Raw genomic sequence first — 23,061 nt, forward strand, 5'->3', positions numbered from 1 at the left:
TTGGTGAGGACTTTTTTGGATTCAACATCAAAAGCATAAGCAAAAAAGCAAAAAATCAAATGGGACTACATAAAACAAAAGCTTCTGCACAATAAAGGTACCATCAACAAAATGAAAAAAGCAACCTATTTGAATGGGAGAAAATACTTGAAAACCATATATCTGATAAGGGATTAATATCCAAAATATATAAAGAACTCCTACAACTCAACAGCAAAACCCAAACAATTTATTTAAAATATGGGCAGAGGTGCCTGGGTGGCTCAGGCGGTTAAGTGTCTGACTTCAGCTCAGATCATGATCTCATGGTTTGTGAGTTCAAGCCCTGCATCGGGCTCTGTGCTGACAGCTCAGAGCCAGGAGCCTGCTGTGTCTCCTTCTCTCTCTGTCCCTACCCTGCTCACGCTCTGTTTCTTTCTCAAAAATGAATAAATATTAAAAAAATAAAAACAAGATAAAATAAAATAAAATATGGACAGAGCAACTGAATGGATTTTTCCAAAGAGGACACATAGATGGCCAACAAATACATGAAAATGTGGTCAACATGATTAGTAATCAGGGAAATGAAAATCAAAACGAAATGAGTTATCACCTCACACTTGTTAGAATGGCTATTATCAAAAGGATAGGAAATAACAAGTGTTGGCAAGTATGGGGAGAAAAGGAAATCCTCGTGCACTGTTGATGGGAATGTAAATTGGTACAATCACAATGGAAAACAGTATGGAGTTTCCTCAAAAATTAAAAGTAGAGCTACCATATGATTCAGCAATTCCACTTCTGAGTATCTGAAGAAAATGAAAACACTAACTAGAAGAGACATATTAACCCCCATGTTCACTTGGCATTATTTCTGACAGCCAAGAAAATGGAAATAACCCAAGTGTCCACTGATAAGCAAATGGATAAGAAAATGTATTTATAGGGGCGCCTGGGTGGCGCAGTCGGTTAAGCGTCCGACTTCAGCCAGGTCAGGATCTCGCGGTCCGTGAGTTCGAGCCCCGCGTCAGGCTCTGGGCTGATGGCTCAGAGCCTGGAGCTTGTTTCCGATTCTGTGTCTCCCTCTCTCTCTGCCCCTCCCCCGTTCATGCTCTGTCTCTCTCTGTCCCAAAAATAAATAAATGTTGAAAAAAAAAAAAAAGAAAATGTATTTATATATATTTGTACTTATTTATTTAGATGGAATTTTATTCAGCCCTAAAAAAGAATGAAATATTGCTATCTGTGACAACATTAATGGATCTTGACAGCATTATGCTAAGTACAATAATTCAGACAGAGAAAGATGAACAGGATATGATCTCATATGTGGAATCTAAAAACAAAAATCAAGTGCACAGATACAGAGAATAGGTTGGTGGTTGTCACAGGCAGGGGGTAAAGGGGCTTGAAATAAGTGATGGGAGTTAAAAGGTACAAATTTCTAATTTAAAATAAATAAATCATGAAAATGTAATCATAAAAAAAAGTGAAGAAGACTCCAGTGTAAGAGGGTAGACTAGGAGGTCCGAGCTGTTGTTTCCCAATAATGATCTAACAACTATCCATTGATGAAAATAGATCTGGGTCAGCTCTAGAGTATAATTAACACATTGTAGCAACCTAGTAGAGTGCAAAAACTGAGGACAGTGGCATAGAAAAGCACAGAAAACATCTTACATGTATTACCCCATGTTCTAGCATGGCACCCTTTGGTGCCAGGAGGAATTCCCTCAACCATATTCCTTTGTTAGGGAAAAAGAAGAGCAGAAAGGACCTCCTTTGTTACCAACAACCTTAACAGTCCTCACTGTCACAAAAGACAGCTTGCAACCTTCTCCAATAAGGACACCTCTAGTCTTTGCCTATGCTGCCCAGAGTCCATGCTGTTGTAACCCTCTGGAGCAGGAGACACTACTGTGTTCCCTTTGGGGCTGGAGCCATGGCACCCTGGCAATACCAAACACATGCTTGAGTCCTGGACTTTGGTGCTGCCATTCTGTGTGTCTGCACCCTGGCACCAAAAGAGAGCCTCATGGCCATGATATCCATCAATGGGGCAACGGAGACCAGGGGCAGTCCAACAGCCTTTGTCACCAGGACCCCAGAAGCTCTAGCTGCTGCTATAGACATTTGCAGCCTTCACTGCCAACAATCTCCGGTGCTGACTTCAGCTAATAGAGCTGCCCTAAGTCCACAGTATGCTGCCCACCCCTGCCAGGGATGCAGCTTCCATACATGACCCAACTAGTCCCCTCATACCCACCCTTAAGTAAAGGTCTTTCTTTACTGAATCCAGTCTGTAAGCTTAAAAGAAGTGAATGCTCCTACAAAGGACATCAGCACAAAACTACAAGGAACATGAGAAACAAAACAAACATGAGACTACCAAAAGAGAGAAATTTATAGTAACTCAACAAACATGAAACTACCAAAAAAAAAAAAAAAAGGAATAAATTTACAGTAACCCCAAAGATATGGAGATCTACGAACTGGCTGGCAAAGAATTAAAAATAATTGTTTTAAAAAATATCAGCAAGCTAAAAAAGAACACAGATAGCTCAGTGAAACCAGGAAAATATTTCACGAACAAAATGAGTTCAACAAAGAGAAATCATAAAAGTAAAAAATTTTTAAAAACCAACAAATTCTGAGGCCAAAGAACACAATGAATGTAATAGAGAATGTCAACAGCAGACTTCATCAAGAAGAAATAATCTGTAAATCTGAAGATAGGTCATTTGAAATTATCTAGTCAGAGAAGAAGAAGCAATGAAAAAAAGTGAAGAACACCTTTGGGATTTATGGGACACCAACAAAAGAACCAATACACACATTCTAGGAGTCCCAGGAGAAGAGAGAAAGAGACGTAAGGTTTATTTAAAGAAATCATGACTAAAAAGGTCTCAAATCTAGGGAGGGAAATGGACATCCAGATTCATTAAGCTCCAAGAACCCTAAATAAGATCAACTTAAATAAGAGCACACCAAGTTACATTATCATCAAATTGTCAAAAGTCACAAAGAGAATTCTGAAAGCAGCAGGCAAAAAGTGACTCATCAAATAGAAGGTAAGACTGTTAGTAGATTTCTCAGCAGGAACCCTGCAGGTTAGGAGAGAGTGGGATCATATATTCAAAAATACTAAAAGAAAAAGCCTTCCAACCAAAAATACCTTACCTGGCAAAATTATCCTTTACAAATGAAGAAGAGATTAAAATCTTTCCCAAACAAACAAAAACCAAGGGAGTTTATTACCACTAGATCTGCTTTACAAGAAACACTTAATCAGAGGAATTCTTCAAATCAAAATGAAAACACAGAAGTATATGAAAGCATAAAGCTCATTAATAAAAATAAATAGGCCAAACATAGAATATGATAACACTGTAATAGTGGTATGTAAATTACTTTTAACTAATTTAAAAATTTGTTAATGGATATATAGTATGAAGAGAATTCTGACAAAAACATAAATTGTGCGAGAAAGAGTAAAAGTACAATTTTTATGTGCAACTGAGGTTAAGTTGTTATTAATTTAGAATAGATGGTTATAACTACAAGACATTTTATGCAATAGTCAAGCTAACGACAAACAAAACATCTATAATAGATACACAGAAGATAAAAAAAAAATCCAAGCAAATGACATAAAAAAATCTTTAAATAATAAAGACAGCAAGACAAGAAGAAAAGGACAAAAAAAAAAAAACCCACAAAAAGACAGAAAACAATTTAACAACATGCCATAAGTCATCACCTATCAATAGTTAAATGTAAACAGATTAAACCCCCAATTGAAAAGGCATAGAATAGCTAAATGAATTAAACACACACACACACACACACACACACACACACACACACACACAGGACCTAGAGACAGGCTGTCTATAGGCAACTAAGTTTAGATTTAAGGACACATATAGACTGAAAGAGAATGGATGGAAAAAGATATTTTATGTAAATAGCAACAAAAAGAAAGCAGAGTGGCTATACTTGTACCAACAAAATGGAAATAAAGTGAAAAACTCTCCAGAAACTAAGTCACTACATAATGATAAGAGGATCAATTTGACAGGAAGGTATCACAATTATATACACACCTAACATCAGAATGTATGCACGCACACGCACGTATGGGCTTATCTCATTTTATTGTGCTTTGCTTTATTGCACTTTACTGATATTGCACCTTGCATAAATTGAAGGCTGGTGGCAACCCCGCACTGAGAAGTCTATTGGTGCCATTTTTTCAATAGTATTCACTCACTTTGTGTCTGTATCACATTTTGGTAATTCTCAAAATATTTCAGATGTTTTCATTAGGACTTCCAAGGAAGATGGCAGAGTAGGGGGACCCTAAGCTCACCTCACCCCATGGACACAACTAGATAACATTCACATTAATGTAAGTAACCCAGAAACAACTGAGGACTGGCAGAACAAACTCCACAACTAAGGGTAGAGAAGACGCCACATGGAAGAGGGTAGGAAGGCCAAAGATGCAGTCAGGAGCTAAATGGCCCATGGGACGGGAAGGATGCCAAGAGTATAGAACAAGATGGGAAGGATGCCAAGAGCGTGGATGTCAAGAGAGAGAAACAGATGCATACTGCAGAGTCCACATGGGAACGATGAATCCCTGTAACATTTGGCTTTAAAAACTGAGGATCTGGGACACCCGGATGGCTCAGTTAGTTGAGCATCCAACTTCGGCTCAGGTCATGATCTCACAGTTCATGGGTCTGAGCCCACATCAGGCTCATTGCTGTCAGTGTGGATCCTGCTTTGGAACCTCTGTTCCCCTCCTCCTACCCCTCCCCTACTCATTCTCTCTCTCTCCCTCTCTCCCTCTCCCCCTCCCCCACCCACTTCTCTCTCTCTCTCAAAAATAAATGTTTAAAAAAAACAGAGGAACCAAATCTCCTGAGTTCTTACAATCAATGGGATTTAACACCTAGAACTTTAAAAATCAATAGCCTAATCTCTGGGAGAGCAGGGGGTTGAGAGGAAACTGAGTCCCCATCCTTAAAAACAGCACAACAAACAGTCCTGCAGTGATATCACACAGGAGCAGCAGTTTAAAAACAGCCTGGGGTATATAGGAGGGAATTTGTTTACTAATCTTGCAGCCTGTGCCAGAGGGACAGGGATCATTGGGAGACTTTTCCAGGAATAAAGGAGTTGGCAGGTGCCATTTCTCTCCTACCCCCCAGCAAAGCAACATGTGGGAACCAGCACAGTGCCAACATTCACTACCAAACTTGCTAATAGTGAACCCCCAGCCCCGTTTCCCTGTGGACTCACCCCCTCCAGCCAGCTCCAGCTCTCTTTCCACAGAAGACCCTTCCAAACCTTGTTAACACAGTGCATCCCACCCCCAACCTCCATCTCCTGCACTTCTGTGGCCAATATACTCCTGGCCAGAGCCCATCCAAAGCACTGCCACAACCCTGGTAGTGTGCAAGCAGCCACACAAGGGTCAGCAACACTCCACAGTGACTCCTGCCCCTGGGAGAGGGAAAGATAACCACATAAAATAGACTATGGCCCAGTGGGGGCAGACAGCTGGTCTGACTGCAGGCTCCACCCACCACAGAAAGCTTCTCAGGGGACAAAACAGGGAAAGTTACCTGCAGTTCAATGCTGCTGCATCTCTGGCAAATAGCTGGTCTGACTCACGTCAAGCCCAAGGCAGCCCCAGAGTGACCACTAATACCACTAGGACCACACCCTGTACACAACAGGCAGAGAGACATTGCAGACAACTGGACTGAAGGAAAGGTGGCTCAGCCACAACAGACAGCACAAGCAACACACATAGGAGACACCTTTGAAGCACCAGATTCTGGTGATCAAGGGACACTTCACTGCAGGACACTATAGAACCTCTTTTTCATAAGGCAATTACTTTCAAGAGCAGGAAATGCAGCTTACTTTCCTAATACAGAAACAGACACAGAGAGTCAGGCAAAATAAGCAAAGGAATATGTCCCAAATGAGAGAACAGGACAAAAATCACAATGATGTAAGCAAAATGGAGACAAATAACATGCCTGATAGAGAAATTAAAGTAATGGTCATAAAGATACTCACAGGACCTCAGGAAATCCTTAACAAAGAGACAGTAAACATAAAAAAGAACCAATCAGAGATAAAGAACTCAAAAAATGAAATTCAAAATACACTGGATGGAGGGGCGCCTGGGTGGCTCAGTCAGTAAGGGTCCAACTTTGGCTCAGGTCATGATCTCGCAGTTCTTGCGTTTGAGCCTCCCATCGGGCTTTGTGCTGACAGCTCAGAGCCTGGAGCCTGCTTTGGAGTCTGTGTCTCCCTCTCTTTCTCTGTGCCCAACCTCCCACTCATGCTCTGTCTCTCTCTCTCAAAAATAAATAAACATTAAAAAATTTTTTTTGTTCATACACTAGATGGAATGAATGGCAGCCTAGAGAAAGGAGAAGAATAGATCAGTGACCTGGAAGACACAGTAATGGAAAGCAATCAAACTGAACAGTAAGAGAAAAAAAGTAATACAAAATGAAAATAGATTTAGGAAACTCAGCAACATCATCAAGCATAATAACAGAGAGAAAAGGTGGCAGAAATTTTGAAGAAATAGCTGAAAACTCCCCAAACCTGGGAAGAAAACAAAAATCCAGACCCAGGAGACACAGAAAGTCTTGAATAAAAGCAACCCAAATAGGTCCACACTAAGACACACAGTAATTAATATGGCAAAAGTAGTAATAAGGAGAGAATTTCAATAGCAAGAGAAAAGAAACAGTCATATACAAGTTAAACCCCTTACGACTATCAGCTGAGTTTTCAGCAAGAAACTTTGTAGGCAACAAGGGAGTAGCATGATATATTTAATGTGCTGAAAGGAAAAAAACTTGTAGCCAAGAATACTCTACCTAGCAAGGCTATCATTCAGAATAGAAGAAGAAACAGAAAGTTTCCAAGACAAACAAAAGCTAAAGGAATTCATGACCAATAATCAGCCTTGAAAGAAATGGGGCATTGGGGGCTCAGCCAGTTAAAGTGTTTGACTCTTGATTTCAGCTCAGGTCATGATCTCATGGTTGTGGGATTGAGCCCCACAGAGCCTGCTAGGAATGCTCTCTCTGCCCCTCCCCCACCTGCTTTCACTCTCTCTCAAAATAAACAAACCAACAAATAACAACAAAATGTTAAAGGAGACTCTTCATGTGGGGAAAAAAAAAAAAGACCCTAAGTAGGAGTAAGAAAAGTAGGAAGCACAATGGGCATTAAGGAGGACACTTGTTGGGATGAGCACTGGGTATTATATGTAAGTGATGAATCACTAAATTCTACTCCTGAAATCATTATTACACTATATGTTAACTAACTTGTATTTAAATAAAAAAGAAAAGAAAAGTAGGAAGCACAAGAGCAGTAAAAATAAATGTACCTATAAAAATCAGTCAAGGGACTCACAAAATAAAAGGATGTAAAATGTGACACACACCTAAAATGGGGTGGAGGGAAGTAAAGAATGGGTTCAAACTTAAGTGACCATCAACTTAATATAAACTGATATATGCAAAGGATGTTACATACAAATTGAATGGTAACCACAAACCAGAAATCAGTAATAGATACACAAAAAATAAAAAGCAAGGAATCCCAGTACATCACTAAAGAAGCAAGCAAGCAGTGAGAGAAGAGAGCAAGAGAAGAAAGGAACAAAGAACGACAAAAACAACCATAAAACAAGCAACAAAATGGCAAGAAGTACATACCTTTCAATAACTACACTGAACGTACATGGACTAAATGCTCCTATCAAAGACATGGGTTGACAGAATGCATAAAAAAGCAGGACCCATCAATATGCTGCTTACAAGAAACTTATTTCAGACCTAAAGACACATGCAGATTGAAAATGAAGGGATGGAGAAGTATCTATCATGCAAATGGATGTGAAAAGAAAGATAGGGTAGCAATATTTATATTGGACAAAATAGACTTTATTTATTTAATAAATAGTCAATATATACTATTTTATTTTTTTAGCTTTTTTAAAATTATAGTTAGTTAACATACAATCTAATATTAGTTTCAGATGTATAATATACACCTGGATTCAACACTTCCATATACCACCTAGTGTTCATCACAAGAAGTATACTCCTTAATCCCCATCACCTATTTAATCCATCCCCCACATCCACTTCTGTTCTGGTAACCAGTGACAAAATACACTTTGAAACAGAGACTGTAACAAGGACACTATTTAATTGTGAAGGGAACAATCCAATAAGAAGATATAACAATTTTAAATACTTATGCACCCAATATTGAAGCACCCAAACACATAAAGCAGTTAATAATAACATAGAAAGAACTTCTACAACTCAACACACACACACACACACACACACACACACACACACACAGAAATAATAATCCAATTAAAAATGGGCAGATGACATGAATGGACATTTCTTTACAGAGGACATACAAATGGCCAACAGCAAATGGAAAGATGCTCAACATCACTCATCATCAGGGAAATGTAAATCAAAACCACAATGAGACATCACCTCACACCTATCAGAATGGCTAAAATCAAAAACACAAGAAACAATGGATATGGAGCAAAGGAACCTTTGTGCACTGTTGGTAGCAATGTAAACTAGTATAGCTGTTGAAAACAGTATGGAGGTTACTCAAAAAAAAAAAAAAAAAAAAAAAGAATTACCATATGATCAAGTAATTCCACCCAGTAGTGGAAGAAGTGCCCTATGTTTAGGGCAGCATTATTTACAATAGCCCAGATATAGAAGCACCCCAAGTGTCCACAAATTGATGAATGGATAAAGAAGGTATGGTATATACATACAATGGAATATCACTCAGCCTTAAAAAAGAATGAAATCCTGCCATTTGCAACAACACACATGGAACTAACTAGATGGTATAATGCTAATAAATGAAATAAGTCAATCAGAAAAAGACAAATACCATGTGATTTCACTAATATATGAAATTTAAGGAAAAAAACCCACAAATGAACAAGAAAAAAAGAAAAAACAAAAAACCATCAGATTAGAGAACAAACTGATGGTTAGGAGAGGGGAGATGGGTGGAGGGACGTATGGGTGAAATAGGTAAAGGGGATTAAGAGTACACTTATCTTGACGAGCACTGAGTAATGTACAGAATTGCTGAATTATTACACTGTACTCCTGAAACTAATAGAACACTGTATATTAACTATACTGGAATTAAAATTAAAAAAAACCTTTCATTATTATTATTTTTGTTAATGGCAATCTGTTATCAGTGATAATGACTTCCTAAAAGCTCAGATGATTAGCAGTTTTTCAGCAACAGTTTTTTTTTAAGTAAGACATGTACATTGTTTTTTAGACATAATGCTATTACATACTTAATAGACTACAGCATAGCGTAAACATAACTTTTATAATGCATTGTGAACCCAAAAAGTTCATTTGACTTGCTGTATTGTAGTATTCATTTCATTGTGATGGTCTGGAATTGAACCTGCAAAATCTCTGAGGTACGTCCAAATAGATCTAAAGAGAGAAGCTGAGAGCAATTTTCATTGCTTCATTACTAAAGTAGGTAACTTCAGTACTTCACTTACAATAATGGGTAATGAATCTAGACATAAAAATAAAGAAGGAAACAGCTGACTTGAACAACACGATAGATCAACTGGATCTAGCAGACATATACAAAACTTTCCATCCATCAAAATAAAACACATTTTCTCCAGTATACACATTACTGTCCCGGATAAATCTTATGTTAGGTCACAAAACAAATCTTAAATTTAAGAAGACTGAAATCATTCTGAGTATCTTTTCTGAACTATAAATCAACACAGCAAGAAAATAGGAAAAATCACAAAAATGTGGAAGCTAAACAACAAAGTTGAATAAACACTGGGTCAGAAAGGAAAAGTAACGTACAAAGTATCTTGAGTCAAGTAAAAGCAAAAACCCAATGTACTGAAAGTTACGAGATACAGCACAAGCAGTATTAGGAGGAAGTTTATAGCAATAATGCCTACATTAAAAAATTTAAAAAATCAAATAAACAAGTTTACATCTTAAGGAACTAGAAAAAGAAGAACTGAGCCAAGAAGGTAGGAAATAATACAGGTTAGAGCAGAAATAAATGTAACAGAGAAGAGAATACAAAAATGAGCAAAATTAACAGTTGGTGTTTTGAAAAAATAAACAAAATGAACAAATCCCTTTTAGACTAAAAAAAGACAAAAGACTCAAAATAAAAAATGAAAAGAGATATTACAACAGATTCTTCACAAATAAAAAGGATCATAAAGGATTAATATGAACAACTATACAAACAAATTCACCTAGAAGAAATGGATAAATTCCTAAAAATATAGAAGATGAATAAATAGATGAATGGATAAAGAAGAAACAGAGGGGCACCTAGGTGGCTCAGTTGGTTAAGCATCTGATTCTTCATTTTACAGTTGTGAAATCAAGCCCTGTGTCGGGCTCTGCACTGGGCGTGGAGCCAGCTTAAGATCCTCTCTCTCTCTCTCTCTTTCTCTCTGCCCCTTCCCCCTCTTGTGCGTGCATGAGCACATGTGCACTCTCTCTCAAAGAGAAAAAAAAAAAAGGAAGAAGAAGAAAGAGAAAGCTTAAACAGACTAATGACAAATAAGGAGATTGAATCAGTAATCAAAAATCTCCTGACAAAGAAAAGTCCAGGGTGACATGGCTCAACAACTGAATTCTACCAGACATTTAAAGAATACCAATCTTTCTTGAACTCCTTCAAAAAATGGAAAAAAGAACATTTCCAAACTCATTTTGTGAGACCACCATCACCCCGATTGTAAATCCAAAGAAAGACATCACAAGAAAAGAAAACTATAGGCTAATATCCTTGATGAACACAGATTCAAAAATTCTTAAAGACCAGCAAACTGAATTTAATAGCACATTTAAAAGGATCTTATATCATTAACAAGTAGGATTTATCCCTGGGACACAAGGTTGTTTACATGCAAATCAATCTATGTAATACACCATACAAAGAAATGAAAGGAAAAAAAAACCATATTAGCATATCAAAAAACAGAGAAAAAGCATTTGACAAAGCTCAACATTCATTCATGATTAAAATTCTCAACAAAATAGGTATAGAAGTAAATTTCCTCAATACAATAAAGGCATATATGAAAAGCCCATAGTTAACATCACAATCAATGGGGGAATACTGAAAGCTTTCCCTGTAAGATCCAGAAGAAGGCAAGGGTGCCCACCATTACCACTTCTATTCAACATACTATTGGAAATGTTATCCAAGGCAATTAGACAAGAAAAAGAAATAAAAGGTATCTAAAGCTGAAGGGAAAAAGTAAAATTATGTTTGCAGATGACATGATTCTATAGGTAGAGAACCCTAAAGACTCAACTAAAAAAAAAAAAAACCTGTTGGGGCGCCAGGGTGGCTCAGTCGGTTAAGTTGCCAACTCTTGATTTCAGCTCAGGTAATGATCTCACCGATTGTGAATTTGAGCCCCAAGTCGGGCTCTGTGCTGACAGCATGGAGCCTGCTTGGTATTCTCTCTCTCCCTCTCTCTCTCTGCCCCTACCCTGCTTGTGCTCAAACTCTCTCAAAAATAAATAAATAAACATTAAAAAATAAAAATTAAAATAAAAATTAAAAACCTATTAAAACTAAAAAATTTAGTATCATTGGAGGGTTCAAAATGAACATAGTTTCTATACATGAACAATGAATTCTCTGAAAAGAAAATTTAAAAATACTTAGGAATAAACTTAACCAAAGAGCTGAAAGACTTGTATACTAAATATTATAAAATATTGATGGAAAAAAAAGAAGATACAGATGTATGGAAAAACATTCCATATTCATGGATTGAAGAATTAGTACTGTTAAAATGTCCCTAGTATCCAAAGTGATCTACAGATTCAATGCAGTTCCTATCAAAATCCCAATGGTATTCTTTACAGAAGTACCAAAAAAATCCTAAAATTCATACATAACCACAAAGACCCTGGACAGCCATAGCAACCTTGAGAAAGAACAATGTTGGAAGCTTATGATAGGAAAAGATAGGATTCAGTAGGCAGAGAGAGAAAGGTTGGGACCGGAGGTCCCTGGGTGGGGAAAAACACATATTTTAGAACAATGCTGGGAGTGTCTGACCACAGCAAATCCCCTTGGCATAAGGCTCCTCCTAAGAATGTAAGAGACACCACTTACTCCCCTCAGGTTTCCCTCAGGAATTTGATAAAAGACCTAACTAATAATAAGTAGATCATAAAACACATGACCCACAAGGAATGATATGGCCACACCCCTCATACAATGGAACTGAGTCAATCAGGAATGGACAACTCAGCATCTAAAGCTATCAAGCCAATAATGGTAGAACCTGAGAACGATTAAGGGGGAAGGAAGTGGGTGGGGGGGCACCACTAGAACCTTATAAAACAAAGTCCATTGCCTAAAGTCTGTGGGCATTTGAAAGTGAATGTAAGCAGCTTTCATACTATTCTTCCTTTCTGCTCTTATACTCTAATAAACTTTTGCTTGCTGCTCATTTTGTGTATACCTCTTCATTCCTGAAGTGGTGAGATAACAAACCCCGTGTAATGAAGTAAAAAATCCTGCAAAAGCATCACACTTCCAAACTTCAAAATATGCTACACAAAACTAGAATAATGAAAACAGTATGGTACTGGCATAAAAACAGACATTTAGACCAATGGGTAGTACAGAGGACACAGAAATATATCCATACGTCTATAGTTAACTGGTCTTAAACATGGTATGAAGAATACACAATGGAAATAGAACAGTTTCTTCAATAAATGGTACTGGGAAAACTGGATATCCAGAAGCAGAAGAATGAAAATGGACTCTTAAACTACATAAAAAAGTAAACTCAAAATGAATTAAAGACTTAAACGTAAGACCTGAAAATCCTAAAACTCCCTAGAAGAAAACATTGAGAGAAAGCTCCTTGACATCAGTGTTGGCAATTGTTTATTGGATATGATACCAGAAGCACAGGCAACAAAAATTACAAGTGAGACTACTTCAAACTAAAAAAGCCTCTGGACAGCAAAGGAAACAAGGTGAAAAGGCAATTTATATTACAGAAAAGAGGTTACAATGATATAATATGTATTATTTATACCTCATTATATCATTGTATCATTTATACTTCAGCAAAAGTGATTAACATTTTAAAAATAAAAACCAGAATACGCAGTTGAAAGAGAGTCACATGGTAAGGTCTGCTTACCCACTGAGACCAGGTGGCTGTAGTTCTCCAGCATCACATCTCTGTACAGGGTCCTCTGAGCAGAGTCCATTTGCCGCCACTCCTCCTGGGTGAACTCCACAGTTATGTCCTTGAATGACACTGATGCCTGTTAACAGCACAATTCTAATAAATCTGTCCAGAATCAGGGACATGGAAAAAACTTTTGGAAACTAAGTCTTACTATGTTTACTGTTTTAGAGTTTAAAACAAAATGCTATAAAGGATATAACTATCATGGCCCTAACTCTGTCTTATACTTTGGGGATATGCACATGATTAGTAAAAAAATATATATATTCTCGTGCTTGGGTTTATTTATATTTACTTTTTTTTAAAGTTTGAGAGAGAGAGAGAGAGAGGGAAAGAGAGAGAGAGAGAGAACATGTGCACGCACATGGGGAGGGGCAGAAAGAGAGAGGGGGAAAGAAGGAATCTCAAGCAGGCTCCGTGCTGTCAGCATAGAGCATTACATAGGGCTCGGACTCACAAACCAAGAGATCATGACCTAAGCCGAAATCAAGAATCGGACACTTAACTGATTGAGCCACCAACGCTCCCCTACTTATATTTACTTTTAATTTACATACATATATTGTCACTTAATATAATAAGAAAGCTTAATGTCTTTTTTTTTTAGGTAAAGTTATTACAAATAGGATTCCTGTATACATTTCCTCTACACAAACAGATTACACTGAGCACTCTGTAGATTATACACATCCCAACCTGGAGATCTGTGCAGGGGTAATAGAGAACCAATGAAGAGATACATGTAAGACTGGGGGAGTATTTACCCACCACCAGACTCATATTTCAGGAGCAATGCTTTAGAACAGGATTCCTTCAACCCAGCACTACCAACAATGTGGACTAGATAATGCTATTTTTGTGGAAGACTGTCCTGTATGTTTTAGGATGTTTATCAATATCCCTATCTTCTACTGATTAGATCCCAGCCACATGCCCAGTTGTGACCATCAAAAATATCTCCAAACATTGCCAAATGTCTTCTGGGGAGCAAAACTGACTCCAGTTAGGAATCACTGATCTATATTAACAGTGGACAATGTCTTAAACAGCAAAACAAAAGACCCAATTTAAGACATAAATTATACTCAGGCATGATGAAAAATGGGAAACTAATCCCTACAAGAAACAAAACCTGGTCATTATTTTCCTGTGCAACTATATACAGAGATGCTACACAAGCAACTGGGTATATTGATGTCATATGCAGAGACTGGAAGAACAATTAAGGATCAGAGGTTGGCTCATGGTGAGGCAGATGTTCTTCATTTGTACTCAAAACACCTGTGGAACATACAGATGGAATTATTTATTTCATTGCTGGTTGCATGATTTTGGAACAGAGAGAGGTCTAAAATGAAAATGAAGATTTTAAAGATGATAACTGAAGTCATCAGAGAAAAAGGAATGGCTCAAAAAGAACAGAGAAACAGGAAAGAAAAGGACCAAGTAAGGAATTCAAGGAAATACCAAAATTTAAGAGGCAGGTAGAAAAAGAAAGGCCATGAAGGCTGAGAAAGAATTCTGAAATGGCAGAAGGAGAAATTGGAAAGACTAGAGTACTAGAAATTAAGAGAAAAGAGAATTATAAGCATGATTCCTCTAGTTCAAGGAATAGACTGAGTACATCCCTGCCTTCAAACCACAGTCAGGTAAAATACAAAACCTACTATAAAAGCATGACAAAAGAGAAACACAGGGAAATACCCCAGCAGAAGGCCTGAAAATCTTAACAAATTCTGGAAGACAGTGGGTAAGATAGTATTAAATAAGCAAAACAGGAAAATGCTGGTCACAATCTAATACAAACATAGAAGTGGGCAGAAGTAGCAGGGAAATGATAAGAGTGTGAAAAGACATCCAAGATGACCTAGAACCAAGTGTGTAATAGGAAGAATAATTAACAGAGTAAATTTCTTATTTGAATACAGGTGACATCATTCAAATGAGTGAAAAAAGACTATACAAAAAAAATGTCACAGGGTAACCAGATGGCCATCTGGGAAAAGACTAATCTATACCTTGTACCACACAGCAGGATAAAAATTAAAATGGGGGGTGCATGGGTGGCTCAGTCAGTTAAACGTCCAACTTCGGCTCAGGTCACAATCTCATGGTTCGTGAGTTCGAGGCCCACATCGGGCCCTCTGCTGTCAGCACAGAGCCTGCTTCAGATCCTCTGTCCCCTCTCTCTGCCCCTCCCCAGCTCATGCGCATGCCCTCTCTCTCTCAAAAATAAATAAAACATTAAAAAAAATTAAAATGTATTCAAGATCTAAATGTAAAAAATAAATTCCAGAGTACTACACAGAGCAATTATTTTACAATGTTAGAGTGGGAAATACCCAACTATGACTGAAAATCTAGGAATCATAAATGAAAAAAAATGCTAAATTTGACATAAAAATCAAAGGCCTTTATGACAAAAAAAAAAAAACATGAGCAAGGCAAAACTGCAAAAAACTTCAGGAAAATTGTGCAATTTATATTACAGAAAAGACGCTATAATGACATACTGGATACAGTAATTAAAATCAGCACATCAATAGGAAAACAGGCAAGGGATAAACAGTTCAACAAGAAAGAAATATAAATGAATTACAAACAAAAAAAAATGTTCCACACCTCACTCATGAGAAGAGAAAGGCTTACAAAACGAAACAGATCTTTAAAATCACATTGGTAAAAATTTGGTAAATTTAACAGCATGCTCTATTTGCAAGGCTGTAGAAAAGAAACACATACTCTCAGACTGTTAGCTCTAACCTAAATTACATCCAGAGTTGGACCACTTCAAAGTAACTAACACCCTTACGATCATCATTTCTTGGTAGGATTATAGAAGTAGGCTCCTATATTGTTCCCACTTCTAGTCTAGAGTCTATCTTCAGATAGTAGACAGTATTATTCTTGTGAACTGTAGTCAAAATTATCCTTTTGACATAGAAAGATAAAACCCAAAACCCTCAAAATCCTCCATATCACCTAACTAAACAGAAAGAGATACTGTGTTCATGAATTGGAAGACTCATTACGATCAAGATGTTAATTCTTCCTAAGTTGATCTACATTACAGACACTGTGGATTCAGTGCAATCAAAATCAAAAGCTCAGCAGGCTTTTTTTGAGATAGACAAGCTGATTTTCAAAACTGTCTACAAAGAAGTAAGGACCTAGAATATCCCAAACAAGTTAGAAAAACAACAAAGTTGGAAGACTCACATTATCTGATTTCAAGAGTTACTGTTAAGAGACAGTCATCAAGGTAGTATGGTATTAGCAAAAGGATTAACACAGATCATCAGAAGTGAATAGAGTCCAGACTCTATTCTGGACTCAGACATGCATTACTAATTGGTTTCCCACAGATGCCAAGGTAACTCAATGGAGAAAGTATATTTTTGTCAAGACAGGGTGCTGAGAGGTGGATATGCAAAGGTAGAGAGCACAATACAGCAAGTATATGTTCTTCTATTCCCAATATTTAGAGTCTCCTGCCAGCATAAAATATTAAGACCCTTAGACCCTGAAATTCTAGATTTGGACTGGGCCAACTAGAATCTATTTTGTTTTTCTGATTAGCGGCCTTTATGCTAAAATAAAATTTAAAAGCTGATCAAAGAAGGAATTACTAATACAACAAAGATTTTGAAATCCTAAGAGAATACTATTAATTAGTACATGAAAATACATGTAAAAATGCAAATAAAAATGGACAATTTTCTATGAAAATGTAATGACAAAAATTATATTAAGAAAAAAATACAGGGTGTCTAGCTGGCTCAGTCGGTTGAGCGTTCGACTCTTGATTTCAGCTTGGGTCATGATGCCAGGGTCATGGAATTGCGCCCCTTCCCAGGCTCTGCACTGAGCACGGAGTCTGAGACTCTCTCTCTCTCTCTCTCTCTCTCTCTCTCTCTCTCTCCCTCTGCCCCACTCCTTGCTCATGCACACTCTCTCTAAAATTAAAAAAAAGGGGGGGGGGGAGGGGGCTGCAAGTCTTTAAAAGAAAAAAATACAAATACAAATCCAGTATAGTCTTATGACTAACAAGTCAACAACCAAACATCCATGCAAAACACCTGTGTAAGGTCCAACTTTATAAGTGAATTTTACAAAATCCTCATGTAATACAATTTTCTCATCTAAATTCCTAGAAAAGAAAAGCAGAAAAGTTCTCCACTTACTTTCATGAGACTATGACCATGATACCATAATTGGACAGAAAAACAAGAAGGTAGAGTCTAAACCAACTTGTGGATACAGACATAAAAACCCTGAATATAGCATTAGCAAAAAGCCTGAGGAAAATACGTTAGAAGCAACTTACCACACTTATTAGCAATGAGGATCTATACAGGAATTCAAGTTAAAATTAGAAAATACACTATTTACAGTATTTCTAGATTAAAGGAAATAAGCTATAGTTTTATTCTAATACATACACAAAAGGTAATCAATAATTCAATGTATATTTATGACTAACATGAAATCTTAGAAAACCGGTACATGGAGGGAACTTAACCCTACCTTAACAAAGGTTTCCTTCCAAAAGCTGAGGGCAGACTTCACAGTTGATAGTAAAACAGTGTATATTTTTACTCAAGATTGATGCAACCTATTTCTTTTTTTTAACTTTTCAATGTTTATTAATTTATTTTTTTGAGAGAGAGAGAGAGAGACAGAGCACGAGCAGGGGAAGGGCAGAGGGACAGAGGAAGACAGAGAATCCAGAGCAGGCTCCAGGCACAGAGTCCGATGTGGGGCTTGAACTCATGAACCACGAAATCATGACCTGAGCAGAAGACGGACCCTTAACCGACTGAGCCACCCAGGTGCCCTGATGTGACCTATTTCTAGTTCTCCTTTTCCATTTAATGCACTGATCCTTCTAAACCTCATAAATCCAATATAATAAGTGGGGAATAAATGAAGAGCTCACCTGAGGTGTGTTCATTTTCTGTGGCTCTTGGGAGAGTGCAGAGAACTGTGGTCCAGCTGAGGGGACAGAAAGAAGACAGGGGTCCTGAGATCTGACCTTACAGCTCCTACATTCACTTCTCCAAATCTCAGCACCTCAGTCAAGGATCATTCTCCCTGCAGGTGTGGGGCCCTCTGGACGTTGAAGAGGCATAAGAAGGATCATGTACAGGCAGCATATGTGTGACTCTAAAATGATCATGGGCTTAAATCTGCAGTTTTATACTGAGCAAACATAAACTCTGATTTAACAATAATGCATGTGTCCTTCTGACTGACACAAAGAAAAGCAACAGAAGATTAGTTGAATTAAAATACACCAAAGAATGAGACACTACTTCCAGTAAAATTAACTTGCATGCATCATTTACATTATTTTTCTCACTAACATTATTTACCGCCTGGTATAGACAATCCTACTAAAAGACATTGGCTGCTTCAAGACAGGAAATTTTAATTGTTTGTTTCAGCTGTTATGTATTTTTCAAAAGGCCCCTTTGATAAGATGTTTTTGGTGACTTATGTATGAGAGAGTAAACTGTACTCTCCTCTCTCACAAACTGGGTTTTCCCAGATAAGTCACTCAACCTTTTAGGTTCAATGTCTTTAAAGCTTTCGAAAGAGAAGCAGGTAACTTTAGAAAACACTTTCCTTATCACTGCTCTGAGATCCTGTGAGGTGAGGATAATATCATTAGTGTCACATGTGGTGATGGACAGGTGTGACAGCAGTACAATATCTGCAGAGTGGGGGCCATTTAAGGGAAGCAGAATTTTCTCCCTCTTCCTGGTTAAGGGTACCCCCAGACCTCGCCTTCACAAGCTCTCCAAGAAGTGGCCTCTCCTGAGTAGCCTGCCCCCACCAGGCCACCCCAGCTCACATCACTCTTCTCAAGGCTGGCCCAAACTCCCTACTGTCACACAGTGTGGTGGCTTCTGAAGATGGTGTTATCACTAAGTCTAGCTTATTCTGGACAAGGGGATCAGGAACTGCTTCTGACCCTGAAAATCTAGGATCTGCTCCTTTCTGGGCCCTTCTGTCTTTTTGAAGCTCCAGAGAGAGGTCTTAAGGTCAGAGGCGTCCTCTCTTCCAGGTAAGACTCCTGTTCACAGAGGTCCTCTGCTTCCTACCTCACAAGGGTTTGTTTCAAGGCAATTGGGACATGGACCTAAAAAATAATTCATTTGAGGGGCAAAACTATGACTCTTGGAATTCGTTATAATATCAGACTTAAAGACAGCCTGACAATGCAGAAGGGGTCAGGAACCTCTGTCTGACCCAAGGGACTGAAAAGACACTAAAAATCTCAGAATACTTTGACACATCATCAGATTTCATCTACATTCACTTTCCCTTATATCCTTGGGGACTTGGGGGCAGGCCACTTTGTGTTGTGCTGTGTTGCAATGCTGGTTTTAGGCAGATGTGATATTTAGACAATGCCTGAGGTTGGAAGTAAAGCACACCTGCCCCTGAATCCAAACTTCCTCACAGCTAGTTTGTGACCTGACAAACTTGACCACATCGTTCAACCAAGCTGAGCCTAGGTTTTGTTTTGTTTTGTTTTTTGTTGTTTTGTTTTAAGCGGTTGAAATGAAATGAAAAGAACACAGTGTCTTCTAACTATAAGAGCAGTTGTTATTTACTCAGTGAGTAGGGCTTGGCACTTGTCTAAGTTATGACTTCGATCTAAGTTTCAAATCAACCCCATGGAGCAGTCATATTAATAATATCATTTTGAGATGAGAAACCTGACTCTCTGCCAGATTCCTTCCATCGTCTCTGCTGAAATGTACCCGGGCCTTTTCTGGCTCCGAAGCTCAGGCTGTCACCGCAGACTCACGGTCACCAACAGCTTTATAAATGCACTTTCCCTCCCGCCAACACTAAGTCAGGCAGTAGGCCGGCCCGACCACACGGTCCCGGCACACCTAGGCTCTCACCGAGCACCTGCTCAGAACCGGGCTCAGCCCCATCGGCGCGCCCCAAGTCCGAGGGCCGGGGTTCTTCAGTCTACGCCCCCACCGGCCTTCCGGCGGCCGAGGGCTGGCCGGGGCGCCTACCAGGGGTGTCCCAAAGATTTCCCGCTTCCATCCCCAGGCGCAAGCGCATCTCTCCCATAGAGACCTCCCCTGGACTCTCACCCCAGGTGCGCATCCTTTACTTTCGGAGCAAACCTGTGGGCTCCCAAACGGCTGGCCAGCAGATCCGAGACGAATGAGGAGGCGGGGCTACGACTACGCTAGCGTAGAAGGAGGCCCGAATTCTCTTCCCAGAGTGCCACGCGGTGAAGCCTAAGGATTCAAGACTACATTTCCCATAGATCTCCACGGCCACTTTTGAAGTCTCTCTTTTGGCATTTCCGCATTTTAGAAAGCTAGAGGTTGGTGTTCTTAATAGTCTCCTGCCCAGGTTTTCTCTGGGCCCAAATAGGTTAAGGGTGAAACTTGAATAGAGGGTGCTCCTCTATTGGCTATCGACTGATGTATTTTCCTCCCTCAGGATATTTGGAGACAAGGGGGAAATGTGAATATGGATTGAATATTGAAAATACTAAAATGATGGTTACTTAGGTGAAGTGTGAAAAAAAATTGAAGTTATGTAATTGTGTAAAAAAAATTGGCGTGACAACTGATTTAGGATTGAAATGATACAGCTGTAAAATTATAATTTTATAATTTTTCAACCTGGGACTTCCATCCTGTCCGTTTATCGCCACAGGTCCTGGTGCCCTTGGAGCTCAATTTAGAGGTTCTGCTGGGGGTCAAGACGGGTGCTGCAGTTGTAAATGTATATAGGAAAGCTGTTGGTTTTTATACACTAACATTATTGGTGAATTCTCTTATTTCAGCAAATTTTTATGTCATCTTCAATTTCCATGTGCATAGACCAGTTTGCTTGTTCTTGTTGACGTTTATAATTCTTTGTCATTCTGTAAGGAATTACAAATAGAAGCACAAAAATGCTGGTCAAACTATATTAAATCAATCAGTCATAATTGACTTTAACATAAAGATCGCTAATGGAGAGAAAGTGGTCACTACATATGTTCATGTAAGAAACATTTATTGATAACCTGCTGTGCAAGAGACATCATTCTAGATGCTGGGATAACAACATCAAATAAAAAAGATTAAATTCCCTATCCCCATGGACTTTGTGATCAGAATTGTTTTGAACATGAGGAGACTAATAGGTCTCCTCAAGAAAGAGGTGTCAGTTGTCAAGAAACAATAGGACCTTGAGGAGAGTCTAATAAACAGGCCTTGAAAAACATGGGTAGGGTTGGTAAAGTGTCCTGTAACTAGTAATGATATGGAGGCATTATCACCACCAGGCCCATAGTGACTATAGGTAATTACCAGAATCTGGCAGAAAAGGCCACTCTTATGAGAGCTGTGGCCTTAGGAAGAGAAACATCATAATGGCTGTTACATGGCTCAGCACAGAGAGCCAAAGGAATAAATATCCAAACCTCACTGTACTCTTCCCTCTAATGCCCTATCCTCAGTTAAGTATTTATAAACCTCATTCAATACCTGTTCTAGAATTCCATCCACACATATCTTCTCCAGACCTTTTTGTCACCAAATTTCAAGTCTTGTCTAGCACCCTACCACTGAACAACTAATTGAACTATTGGATATGAATTCATATAAATATAAACTTAAGACATATCTCTTCTTCACAAAGTGAGTAACTAAATATACCTACTTAAACTCTGCCCACTGGGAAGATTTCAACACACATTTCAGAGCCACTGCTAAGTGAGACTGTAATTGCAGAAGCCATATTTCCAATGATGACACTCTACATTGTAGACTCAATTTGAAGTAAATTTGACTGGTATATAGTCACAGGTCTCCCTTGGGGACTCTTGGGGAATGATTAATTGTATGTACTTATGACTAAGTTATGAGGAATTTTGTCAAAGGAACCCAGTCTGCCCTTCAGTCAAAGCTTCCTGTCTGTAAAGTAGGAGATACCAAGGACTGGGAAAGAGTATCTGAATCCCTGTTATAATCACTTGTGTTAGTTTTCTTCCCATGAGACCCAGAATTTCTTTTTTTTCTTTAAGTTTATTTATTTATTTATTTAGAGAGAGAAAGAGGCAGAGAGAGGGAGAGAGAGAATCCCAAGCAGGCTCTGCACTCTCAGTATAGCAGAGGCTGACACAGGGCCTGATCTCATGAACTGTGAGATCAAAACCTGAGCCCAAATCAAGAGTTGGATGCTTAACCAACTTCGCCACCCAGCTCCCTGCCCCAAGACCCAGAATTTCATATATAGATATATATCTTAAGAAATATCTTAATAAGGTAGCCACCTACTTAATTTCAATGGATCAAAGAGCCACCACTGCAGATCCCTTCGGGTCACCAAAAAAAGATGAATTCACATGAGAACTACTCAGAGGGCTTTTAAAAAATATTTGTCAGGATCCCATTAGAGAAACACAGGCATATCTCAAAGATATAGTGGGTTTGGTTCCAGGCTACCACAATAAAGTGAATATTGCAATAAAGTGAGTCAAATGAATTTTTTTTGTTTCCCAATGTATAACACTTATGTTATATTTATACTATATTGTTTGATAAATGAGCAATAGCATTATGTCTTAAAAAACAATGTACATATCTTAATTAAAAATATTTTATAGCTATAAATGCTAACTATCATCTGAACTTTCAGCAACACATAATCATTGATCACAGATCACCATAACAAATAGAATAATA

The 23,061-nt window shown here is 38.4% G+C and overlaps 1 protein-coding gene across 1 annotated transcript in view; it reads right to left on the minus strand.

Moving 5' to 3' along the window:
- The window catches only part of LOC101090653 (zinc finger protein 782), a 74,967-nt gene extending 54,359 nt beyond the window's left edge, over positions 1-20,608 (minus strand). Inside the window, exons 1-3 of the mRNA XM_019815888.2 lie at positions 20,467-20,608; positions 18,285-18,340; positions 13,295-13,421 (exon numbers count right to left, since the gene is read on the minus strand). Coding sequence (XP_019671447.2) covers positions 13,295-13,421; positions 18,285-18,340; positions 20,467-20,479 — 196 coding nt within the window. The 5' untranslated portion in view covers positions 20,480-20,608. The remainder of the gene's footprint in view (positions 1-13,294; positions 13,422-18,284; positions 18,341-20,466) is intronic.
- Positions 20,609-23,061: the final 2,453 nt, after the last annotated feature.

Source organism: Felis catus, chromosome D4, assembly GCF_018350175.1.
Source record: "Felis catus isolate Fca126 chromosome D4, F.catus_Fca126_mat1.0, whole genome shotgun sequence".
NCBI classification, from domain to species: Eukaryota; Metazoa; Chordata; class Mammalia; order Carnivora; family Felidae; genus Felis; species Felis catus.